Consider the following 12,479-nt stretch of genomic DNA (forward strand, 5'->3'; position numbering starts at 1 on the left):
AGATCCCACATGCCGCAGAGCAACTAAGCCCATGCGCCACAACTGCTCAGCCTGTGCTCTAGAGCCTGTGTGCCACAACTACTGAAGCCCACGCTCCTAGAGCCCGTGCTCCGCAACAAGAAAAGCCACTGCAATGAGAAGCCCGCGCACTGCAACAGAGAGTAGCCCCCCCTCACCGCAGCTAGAGAAAGCCCACACGCAGCTAGCTACAAAGACCCAACACAGCCAAAAATAAATTTTAAAAAACTTAACCTATGGGAAAGGGTGGAATATGGTATAAGGGACAGGCATAGAAAAATATTATATAGAAAGTAGCAATTCCTAAAAACCAAAGCAAATTGAAGACCTATCTGAATATTAAGTTGTTGACCTATTGTTACAGAGAAAACTTCTGTATTTAAGCTATACATCCTTCATGGAACATATTCTAAGGACAAATAGAACTACTAAAAACATAATAAACTTAATTAAATACTTTTGTTGTTAGTTGTAATAATGGTATTATCATTTTGAAACTATTGTTTATAGTAAATATAGGTTATTGTTGGGAACCTAGATTTTCAGTGTAAGATAAGCAAGTTTAAAACAGAAGGACTTCTCTGTAACATTAAATTTGACTTGGGAATATCTGTATGAACTCATTTTTTTTTTTCTTCACAAAATATATATTTCTGGCAGTCCACTGAAAGGCCTTGAAACAGTAACAACACATTTGAAAGGAAGATGCCTGGTGCCCAGATTGGGGCCTCTGAACACGATTCCCCAGTGAGAGGAGCTAGGGCTCTTTGGAAGAAGGCTGGCATCGGGCTGTAGTGGGGAATATAAAAGTGAGCCATCCAAGATCTACGGAGGCCTATCCAAGGACACAGGAACCAACTCGAAGGGCTACCATTGGCCAAAGATGGGACAGTTTAAGAACAATAATTGCAGTTGATTGAAACATTCTTAATATATAAAGCCATAAGTTCATATTGATCCTCCAGAGAAAGAGAAAAAGCCAAAAACAAAATAATAAAGCAAAAATATTTAGGCACTAACTTCTTTTTTATCCTGAGACAGCCACTATTAAAATTTTCATATATTTTATAGTCCTTTTCATTCATGTTTAATGCATATGTATATTTTTTTCCAGTTTATAAAGATTGGCATAACATTGTATTAGTTTAAAGTGTACAACGTAATGGTTTGCTGTATGTGTATGTGGTTGAAATGATCACCACCATAAGTTTAGGTAACATCCATCACCTCACACAGTTACAAATTTGTAACCAACTTCTTACTCTGCTAGGCAATTTAAAGGAAAGAACTGAGTCTACCTTTCAGAGTAACAAAGTTGCCCTAGTTGAAAAGAAAATATTATTTACAGACGAAGTCCAGCTATAAAATGTGGAAAGAATGACAAAAATAGAAATTCACCACTTTATTACCCCTAAGGAAATAACAGATGCAAGCAATAAGCATCTGTGAGTGAAAAAACCATTGGTTCAGTGGTGGAGGAGAAAGGTTATAATGGAGATAACAGGCCATGACCATCTAAATCTCACCAGAATGGGACAGATATTGTATGCCTCCTGATGCAATGCAATAGGAAGCATATAAGCATGACCTAGGAATTATTTTGGCCAACAAATTTTGACTCTGAATCTTTAAAGCCTTTCCCATCCCCACCTTTTCCCCTATAAACTCTTGACTCTTTCTTTGTTTTATTTTTCAGGAGTTTATGTTTGGAATTGTAGAGACAGGTAAAAGAGTAAGGGGTATAATCTCCAAGGACAGGACCACAGAGCTCTGGGGTCTGCCTCCCTCGTTGGCTGCACTAACAAAGCGTTCCAGATTAATTCTTGAGACATTCATACTTTCTAGGCAGGGGTGATGACTCTGTCAGCAGACGGAACACACACAGAAAAATGTATCCTCAGAAGTGAGGGAGCTGAGTCTCAATAAATTTATTCAGAATTTTGTCTTCAGAAAAATCTAGATAGAAGCAATTTTAATTTTAGCATATACTTAGGTTTTGTGTTCTACAGATTACAGTGTTTGAAATTACATATGGAGGTGGGATTAGCACCATAGTCTACTGCCTTGAAGCCTCACTTGAACATGCCTCTAAGGTTCTAGGTATTATATAATCATACTCTATTTTTACATTTTTTTACTATGGAAGTTTGCATACATAGAAAAGTAGAAAAAACACTATAGTGAATCCTTACATACCTATTATCATCCAGCTTCAACAATCATTAACATTTGCCAATCTTGTTTAATGCAACCTCTTGTCACTTTTTTTCTTTAAAGTAAATTCCAGACATCATGTCATGGTTGTTTAATCCTATATTTTGTCACCCATGACAATTTAAATGTATACTTGAAAAGGCCAAAATTTACCGTATCTTGTTGTTGTTCAATCTCAGAAAATGTAGTGCTTTCATTTCTTGTACCCCAGGTGGTATAGATTTTAATTCATTATGATCCAGAAACAGCTCTCGCAGAGAATGATAAGCCCCATAGAAGGAAACTCGGTCTATGCCATCATCCACAAGTTTATTAAATGACAGGTACAGGTATTCCAGGCCTGGTTCCATGTGGCCAAACACAAAGCCAGGGATGCGCTCAATCTGGTTGCCGATGAGCACAAGGTGCAGCAGCGACTTGGGTAGATAGGAGGGGACGTGGTAGAGCTTGTTGTAGGAGAGGTCAATTGATTCTAGATTTCTAGAAAAGAGTAAACAGAGTGGGGACATCAGAGCAGTGACTGTAAGCTCAAAGTTTTGACAAGCCAGTCAAGATGCTTGTCCAGGGCTTCCCTGGTGGCGCAGTGGTTGAGAATCTGCCTGCTAATGCAGGGGACACGGGTTCGAGCCCTGGTCTGGGAAGATCCCACATGCCACGGAGCAGCTGGGCCCGTGAGCCACAATTGCTGAGCCTGCGCGTCTGGAGCCTGTGCCCCGCGACGGGAGGGGCCGCGATAGAGAAAGGCCCGCGCACCGCGATGAAGAGCGGTCCCCGCACCGCGATGAAGAGTGGCCCCCGCTTGCCGCAACTGGAGAAAGCCCTCGCACGAACCGAAGACCCAACACAGCCAAAAATAAATAAATAAATAAATAAATAAATAAATAAGAAAATCCTTAAAAAAAAAAAAAAAAAAAAGATGCTTGTCCATTTTCCTGCCAGTACTCAGTGTGCTGTAATGATTCCCAGTGCAAGTGTGGCTGTATGGTGGTCTGGCTGCAAGGCTAGTGCTCTTACCCAGGTACCACAGAGCTGCTTGAGTTCCTCTCTAATAGAGGAGCACCAGAGTTCAGAGAGAAAAACTCATATCCCAGGGGTAATGCTCAGACCCAAAGAGGTCCCCCAAATATCTCGAAGGTCAAACTTGTATGAGAAATGAAGTCCAGAGTCCTAGCTGACATCAAACCCTAAAATCATCTCTGGTTCCAGCAAGAAAGTAGCAGTGTTGAGGGGTTATTGCATTCTTGTTCCACATTTGATCTGATGACCTGGGATCTGGGACTTGGGGTGAGAATGAGGCATCTAGAAAAGGTTGTTAATAAGCCAGAAGATCTGGGAAATGTGGTGAGCTATCTGGCTTTTTTCAGAGCCTCACCTGCGGCTTCTGCCCACCCCATGAAGACTTTTCACCTGATGAAGACTCAGTTGCCCTGCCACTGCCACATCCTGCTAAACCTAATTGGCCCTCAAGGCCTCTTTTCATCTCTGTCCTGCTTCTGAAAGATGCCTGTCCCCATGATGCCACTCAGATCCCTCATTCCCTCACCACATGACTATAGATCTGCTCTGATGCAGCTGCTGCCAGGGCCTGACCCTGTTTCCCTGTGTAGCTAATCCTCTCCTTCCTGATGAGCAAGGCCTCCGCACTTTGCCCTTCACTGAGGCTACAGCCTGGGGCCACTGATTCCTCTCCAGGAAGATGGGCTCTGCTTTTTGCTTCTGCTATCGGGTCACGCGTTCTTTAGTCTGTTTTGTAGCACTTGAAATAGAGAAATAGTTTGAAGGAATGAAGACAGTGTGGTATAGAACAGTGAATGCTGGTGCTTCCACCTAATGGTGAGGGAGAAAGGGAGAGGAGGGCAGCTTCCTTCCTCACTATGGGAAGGGGTTATCTCACTTAAACTTCATGACTGCCTGTGAGGTCAGCAGAGAGCAGAACAGTGATGAGACCTAAGGTCACACTGCTTGGGCTTAGCACTTGCACACTGTAGGGTGTCCCCAGCAGCAGTGACCATGGCCATCCTAACATCAGTCATATCATGAATGGTTTGAAGTCTATGCAAATAGCCAAGTTTTATGTAGGGGGAGGTTCACTAAGAAAGAATGCTGTCACCTCCCTCACTTGCCCATGTTCATACCCTGTTTAATAATGGCATAGGAAAGAAATCATCTAAGAAAGTCAGATTGTAGCATGTACTTACTCTTGATTTATCCAGGCTAAAGGAGCAATTCTATTTTCTTCAATTTTATTATAACGTAGTACAATGACATTGATCTTTCTGGTATGATTAAAAGAAATTTCAGTTATTTCTTCAATTTGGTTATTTTCTAGGTATAATTCCTATAATTAAGAGAAGAGACTTATTTTTTTCATATTAGTTGATAAATATATTCAATCTCACAGAATTGAAATCAGGTTATAGACTGTTGTCACTAGTGTTAGCTAAAGAGTATTGCAGCACTTCAAAATGAGTTCATATTTTTAAGTTGTCAGATTTTCTAACTAGTAAAATAAAATGTACTATCTGTCATGGTTATGGAATTAAATGAATTTTATTTAATTATTTTTTAACCATAAAATGATATATGGTATAGCGTACCATAATAATTGTATAAAGCTTTCTAATTTACAAAACAACTTATTCACATAAATTATTTCATTTGGGCTTCAAGATCCTAAAAAGTAGGAAATAAGTAGAAATTATCCCCATTTAGCAGTAGAGAAACTCAGACCTGGAGAGGTGGCAAGATATTTGCAAGGTTACACAGCTAATACATGAGGGAAACTCATGCTGGCTGGCCCCAGCTTAGGTCAGCCTGCTTCCTACCAGTCCATGCTGTCTGTAATTTTTTTAGGCTCACATTTTTTAGATTTGTTTGTATTATAATTACTTTAATTAACAGTTAATTAAGAGCCTTCATTTAACATCAGGGTGAAGTTTGCTAGAACTATTAGTAAGTTTTCAACAGCTAGCTGCCTTCAAGTTAAATTCATTTAGCATTACAAGGAATTTTTCACTCAGGGATCTTGTTGGAATTCAGAAGTACAATTGGTATATATATTCAGAGTAACTTTCTATTCCTGTTGTAGTAATTTCCCCCTCTTTGTCATTTAATTTTGGTATTGTTGGAAGTGGGTAAAGTGATTTTTAGCTTTTTGCTATTACCTTCATACATATTTCGGGGTGAACTAGATCAGTGGTTCCTAAACTTGATTGTATATTAGAATCACTCGTGAGCTTTTTAAAGTATAAATTCCAACCTAAATCAGAGCACACTCATTTATACGTTGAAACTGCAGCTGTGAAGCAGTGCATTGGAAGGATTCACAGCACATGTACTTGCATGGACAGCACCTCCAAGAAGCTAGCGAGAGGGTCTTTGGAAAGAGAAACCAGGGATGAGAGGGTCAGACGTGGAATAGAGACACATTGCTCTTTTGTACTATTCAAGTGTTGTGTGTTTTACTGTGTGCATGCATTATCTATCTAAAATTTTAATTTTAAAAAAAATTATAAATTGTTGACCCCATTCTCCAAAGAACCTGATTTAGCATGTCTGGGATAGGTCCAAGAATCTGTATTTCTTTAGAATCCAAGTGATTCTGAGGTAAAGCCAGGTTATAGAACCTCAATCTTTACAATTTTGGTAAATTCTAAAGGTCTATCTTAATCTGGAAGTAGGAAGAGGAAGCATGGTGGCTGTGGTAGCAGCAGTATCATATCGAGATTAATGGCCCTCTCTTGGCTCACTGCGTCCACAGCAGTGGGAAGCTTCATCCTGCTGCCTGATTGTGTATGCGGCAGAAACAGAACTCAGAGGAGGTGGCCTAGGAGTCAGCTGGATCTTCCAGGCCTCTGTTCTTAATGCAGGAAGTTGGGGCGTACACTCAGCAGAGAAGACCCCCCCAGAGTCCCCCCTTAGTTAAGTGTGTTCCTTGTTGTAGCAAGGGAGACCACACACTTGGGTAGCAGGGAGTGTCTCCAGAGGGGATGGAGACAGGACAGTGCTTGGGCCCTTGGTAGGAGCTAGTTAGAACTAGTAAGCTGTGGGAAGAGGGTGGGGGGGTGGTGCTGCTGGCACAGTCAGCAGCCTTCTCTGCAAATCTTGTCCATTTTCACAGGGTCACTGCTAGTCCATGTGGGACTCTGGGTGGAACAGACTGGGATGAACGTCACAGTTCCAGTTTGGGACAGTTTTGCAAGTCAAGGTACTTTTTGCAAGTTGTAGTTTCTGTTTGAATACTCAGTTCATCTTCCCTGTTCTCTCCCCAAGAGCCGTCGGCAGAACCAATTTTCACTTTATCAAGATTTTCTACTAGTAGTTATAATTTTGATTCATAATTTTGTATTGTTTGAAAACAGTGCTCAAATTATAGTAAATTCTGTATATAGCACCAAAACTACTGAGTTTAATATGCATCACAATAACCTTTTAAAATATATTGTTTGTTTTGTCATAGTGTGCTGTATTTAAAATATAAAATATTATAAGTAAGATATTGGTACCTCAATAGAAGCAGGAAGACCCTGTGGTATAATTCTAAATTTATTTCTTCCCAGACGCAGGTAGGATAGGCTCTTCAAAGGTTTGAAAGCTAAAGAATTGACATTGGTTTCACTGAGACTGTTTCCTTCCAATTCTAAGGTGACCAATTGATTTAAGTCTATAAAAAAATAAAATTATTGTAATATTAGGATAACTAAAAAACATGTAATTTCTATAGGCTTTCAAAATTTCATGTGAAATGTTCGGTTTATTTGGAGGACTGATGTTGTAGCTTCTTTATTTGTATCCCCCTGCCCCCTTAGAGCCTTTTCCCTAGTACTTTGCAAATCCCAGATGCTCAGATCAGCCAGGACTCAATGCTGAATGCTTGGTCCAGGAGAGGCAGACCTGTAGAGAAATCACTGTTGTGCTGTATGATGAAAGTTTGTAACCCTCATAGAAAAACCAAAACGCCACACACACAAAAAAAGAAAAAAATTATAGGCAAATATCACCGAAGAATGTATATGCAAAAAACCTCAACAAAATATTGGCAAACCAAATTCAAAAGATCAAGTGGGATTTATCCCAGGGATGCAAGGATGGTTTAATATCCACAAAAAAAATCAATGTGATACACCACATTAACAAATTGAAGAATAAAAGTCAAATGATCTTTTATTATGGATGCAGAAAAAGCTTTTTACAAAATTTAACATCCATTTGTGATAAAAACTCTCAACAAAGTGGGTATAGAGGGAACATACTTCAACATATAAGACAAACCTACCACCAGTATCATACTGAACGGTGAAAAGCTGAAAGCATTTCCTCTAAGATCAGGAATAAAACAAGGATGCCCAAACTCACCACTTTTATTCAACATAGTGTTGGAAGTTCTAGCCACAGCAATCAGACAAGGAAAAGAAGTGAAACGAATCCAAGTTGGAAAAGAAGAAGTAAAATTGCCACTGCAGGCAACATGATACTATATACAGAAAATCCTAGAGACTGCCACCAAAAAACTATTAGAACTAGTACATGAATTCAGTAAAGTTGCAGGATACAAAATTAATATACAGAAATCTGTTGAGTTTCTATACACTAACAACAAACTATCAGAAAGAGAAATTAAGAAAACAGTCCCATTTCCAATTGCATCAAAAAGAATAAAAACCTAGGAATAAATCTAAACAAGAAGGTAAAAGACCTGTACTCAGAAAACCAAGAGACATTCATGAAAAAAAAATGATTGAAGGCAACACAAACAAATGGAAAGATATACCTTGTACATGGACTGGAAGAATTAATACTGTTAAAATGACCATACTCCCTAAGGCAGTCTACAGATTCAGTTCAATCCCTATCAAAATACCCTTTTTCACAGAACTAGAACAAATAATTCTAAAATTTCTATGGAAACGCAGAAGACCCCAAATAGCCAAAACAATCTTGAGAAAGAAGAACAAAGCTGGAGATATCACACTGCCTGGTTTCAAGCTATAGTACAAAGCTACAGTAATTGAAACAGTGTGGTACTGGCACAAAAACAGACCCATAGATCAATGGGACAGAATAGAGAGCCCAGAAATAAACCCATGCATTTATGGTCAATTAATCTATGACAAAGGAAGTCAAGAATGTACAGTATGGAAAGGAAAGTTTGTATAAGGAGCCAGAGGAGGGAGTTGGGGGGCCAGGGCACCACACAGAGGAAGCAATGGCCAAGCAGGGACTTGGAATGCAGGCAGATGAGAAGTAGAAGGTTGTAGAGGGTCATTCGAAGTATTTGCAAAGACAGACAGGTATGAAATGGCAGCATAATCAAGGATGTATGAGGAATGTAATGCAATGGGTGGTTCCTTTCTCCAGGACACTGAAGGAGCACTCTGCCTGGCAAACCCTCAGTCTCTGAACAAGGGAGTTATAGTAGTGAATTCCCATCAGAGTGTTCACTCTTGTGCACTCTGACAGTGCAGCCAGATGGACGTTTTGAAAGGAGAATGATCAAAAATTCTCCACACATTCAGATTGAGCTACCAAGAAAGGCCTTTATACAAACAAGATTTTTCTAAATTGTTTCTACTGGTCTCAGGAGTGGTATGACCAAATCAACTGGAAACTTAAAGGAGAATGGACAGCTCAGCAGTGAAGATACCCAGAGGTGTCTGAGTCAGACATTCAGGGTGTAACTTTGGAGTTTGTTCAGTGGCCAAAATTTTCAGAATAGGGGATGTTTTCACATTCAACTCAAGTCATGGGTACTGCACTGAAATGCTCTGTGCAACTCAGATCCTACTCTTAGGCATATCAGAGAAGTAAGACATAGTCTAAGGATAAACAAAAGACACTACCGTCAGGAGTACAGATCATAGATTCTAGAACATGACAAGGAGGAGGTGGCAGTGTAGACTTGAGTGGTACGGAAGTGTGAGTGGGGCTAGATTCTCAAGACAGAAAGATGTAGGTAGACATGGGAGGGTGAGGCAGCCAGGTGAACTCATGGAAGCATGAACTCACATGGGTGTGCTCAGGAGTAGGAAAGAGACCAGCCCTGGAGTGGACCATATGCAAGAGGGGATGAAGGTTGTTGAGAGGGCAGAGGTGGGCTGTGCAGGACCTTTGTGCACCAGAAAATAAGGTCTGACTTTCCTTCTCTAGGCAACAAGCAGCCTCTGGATAGGGAACAGCATGACAAAATATTAATCTGCTGGTGTTTAACATCAGCTGAAGGACAGAGAGGAATTATGGAGGCCAACTAGTAAATTATAAGTGATTCTATTTCCTCATATAACCAAAACTCCTTAATTTCTGCAACTAAAGATACTGAGAATCCAGCATAATTATCTAGTACATAGTTGAGGTTTTGGAATGTAATAGAAGTTTTTCAGAGGAAAATAGATAACAGAAGTAGACTGGTGGTCATTACATGACCTCACAAGAAAGAGAAACAAAACACAACAATGTAAATTAATATTATACATTACTTTACAGTTATTCTCTGGCTTATGTGTATATTGTGTATACATAGATAGTATGTGCGTTCCTATATGTAACAGGCAAAAGGATGGAGGTAGAGAAGGTTCTTGTAGGTTAGACTGTGGCAGAAAGAGGATTTATTAGCAGAAAGTTGGTAGGAAGTCCTTCCCATTGTGGGCGGGGAGCTACATGACAGGTTATAGACATGGATAGACCTTGTGTGAGAACTTGATCTCATAGATATTCTGACTGGATAGCCACACCACCATCATTGCTAGAAAGGCCACCATGATCATGGGTTTTGTTTTGTTTTTAACATTAATGAAGACAGGAACATTTTTTAGCATGTCCAGTTTTCTCCTGCTATCCCTCCCTTCTATTTTTTCACCTTCCCTTCAATTTTAAGACCTTCCTTTTCTCTATAGTGGGTATGCACATCTCTCAGTGGATTCTGGATGAACTCCCAGCACCTCGGCATAGCATGTGCAGAGCTGTCTGTTGTGTGGTTCCTTCCTACCTTTTCACATCATCTTTTGTTCTTCACTCCCCATCACACGCTGCATCCAAGATCCATGAAACTGGATTTCCCATAGTATCCAAATTGTTTTGTTTCTTCACACCTTTGTACATACTGCTTCTCTCCCTGGAGTGCCCTTCTTCCCCACTTCTCTGGAACTATATATATAAAACCTGAAGGGTCATGAGGGAGCTAACAGAAGCGCTACAGGCCACTGATGGTCAAGCCAGGGGCTTCCACCCAGAAAAGTAGTGTCACAGTACTGGCAGTGGCCCGTGCTTGGGCTTGCCTTGCTCACTGCCAGCCAACCTGACCATCCACAGCAGTGGGACTCACAGGAGCTGAGGAGCCCCAGTGACTACAGCAGTCGAGAGAAAACCCAGTACCTGAGGGGCCAGCATTAGAGCAGAACTAAGAACTCAGTACCTGAGGGACCAGCCCTGGAACGGGACTAAAGACACAGGCCAAAGAGAAGAGGAGCCTTTGGGCCACACACTACAGGGGCCTCCCTGGACAAGGTGACAGTGCAGAGGCTCTTCACTGGCCGCCTGCACAGGGCCAAGGCCTGTGAGGTGCTCAGACTGTAGAGATGGGAGGTGGATCGAGGAAGAGGCCAGTTCACCCTGGAACACAGTCAACCCTCTGGGAATATGGAAATTTTTTTATGAGGGAGAAGTGCGTGTGGAGAAGCAGTTGTAGGAATGTGTGAGAGCACCTTCCAAATAAGGACTTAAAACATGTCATTTTGATAACACTGCTAGAAATACCATCTCACATGTAGATCACATATAACCCATTAGTACACTTGTCCTAAATTAAGTGTTCCTTTGGCTGTTTCACCTAGCAGTTAGAAATTGAACTTTCTAATGTCTTTTCCATATGACAAAAGACCTTCAAATTTTGTTTGTTAAGTACCCCGAAATCCGTCTGGAAATAGAGTATTTCCATAACTCTGTAATCCTCAGATTTGGCAGTTCTCATTATTGTTTTTTCCCCATCACCAGAAGTGTTTTGTCCTTATGAAGTTTTTTGAGGAGTGAAAGGAAATAATGGAATTGTTTTATTCCTTTAAAGGCTTGGTTATCAACATTAACCTAATAAATATATTTCAAATCAAATTAAAAATGTTAAGCACTATACCTCAAGAACTACACTAGACTGTTAGGAAGATAAAAAGAAAAATTAGGCATTTTTTGTCTTAAAGAAGCATATAATCTAATCAAAGACATAGCTAGAATTCACGAAAAGGTAAATATAATACTGCCTCTTTTATACAGAGTTCATAATATGACAACTTTAGTTATCCAGCTAGTCCAGGAACAGTCTTAAGAAGAGTAAATTCCAGTTGTATCAAATGTACAGAATGTGGGGCACCTTCACTAAAGCGCATCCATGGGAAAGCCAGGCTGTCGTGGCAACCACACACCCATGGACATCATTTGTCTTGCCCTGTGGGGTGCATGTGCCTCATGGACAAGTGCCAGAGCAACTCTCTAGGGAACAAGGCTGTCAAAGCCAAAGTGACTGCCATATAGAGTGCATGTGCTAAAGTTTATGTACTTTGTTTGTAGGATTACCCCTCAGCCTCACATAGTATGCTCATTTACTTATATTTTATGCATAATTCTCATTTGCCAAAACATGTCAAGTTAAAAACTGCAGAATGTTGAGAGGCAGTGGGAGTTGTGTATGGGGTGTATTGAGCATCTAAGGGTGATTAAAGGAGACCCGTTCAACAAGCCATGATACTGTGTTATCACCACTGATACCAAAAACATCGGTACAAACACAGCACCAGAACACCTGGCTGTGTGGGGAATGTTAGTGTAACTCTTAGGATATTATGGATTTGTAATTTAGTTATTGTATTGTGAATGATGAAAACCTGAAATCACTGTAAGTTTATTTATAAAATGCATTTTTAAGACAACGGGCAGTTTAAAATACATTTTTTAAAGTTTCACCAGTCAATAGTTAAAATAAATTTTATCAACTTAAATGGTAACATGACCTAAAAAAATTTTACTAGCTATTCATTTAGCAATATTGCAAATAAAATTTCCACACAACTACAGAAGAAAGGTTATATGGACACGTATCATAAAGTCAAATGTTAAATACCTGATAAACTTTCTTCATCAATAAACTGAAGATTGTTCTCATTGATTTTAAGTTCTTCTAATGTAGATGGTAGTTCTGAAGGAATCGCTACCAAATTGTTTCCATCCATATTCAGGCGCATTAAATTCTTTAGAAGCTTAAAAGG

At 40.1% G+C, this 12,479-nt stretch overlaps 2 protein-coding genes across 6 annotated transcripts in view; one reads left to right on the forward strand and one right to left on the reverse strand.

Moving 5' to 3' along the window:
- Window positions 1–12,479, forward strand: part of CENPP (centromere protein P) — a 218,102-nt gene that overhangs the window by 143,532 nt on the left and 62,091 nt on the right. The window lies entirely within an intron of this gene.
- ECM2 (extracellular matrix protein 2) overlaps window positions 1–12,479 on the reverse strand; it is a 37,042-nt gene that overhangs the window by 2,297 nt on the left and 22,266 nt on the right. For all 4 annotated transcript variants that reach the window (XM_057547767.1, XM_057547766.1, XM_057547768.1 and 1 more), the window contains exons 6-9: window positions 12,335–12,470; window positions 6,738–6,895; window positions 4,431–4,570; window positions 2,386–2,712 (exon numbers count right to left, since the gene is read on the reverse strand). In XM_057547767.1, coding sequence (XP_057403750.1) covers window positions 2,386–2,712; window positions 4,431–4,570; window positions 6,738–6,895; window positions 12,335–12,470 — 761 coding nt within the window. The remainder of the gene's footprint in view (window positions 1–2,385; window positions 2,713–4,430; window positions 4,571–6,737; window positions 6,896–12,334; window positions 12,471–12,479) is intronic.

Source organism: Balaenoptera acutorostrata, chromosome 6, assembly GCF_949987535.1.
Source record: "Balaenoptera acutorostrata chromosome 6, mBalAcu1.1, whole genome shotgun sequence".
Taxonomy (NCBI): Eukaryota; Metazoa; Chordata; class Mammalia; order Artiodactyla; family Balaenopteridae; genus Balaenoptera; species Balaenoptera acutorostrata.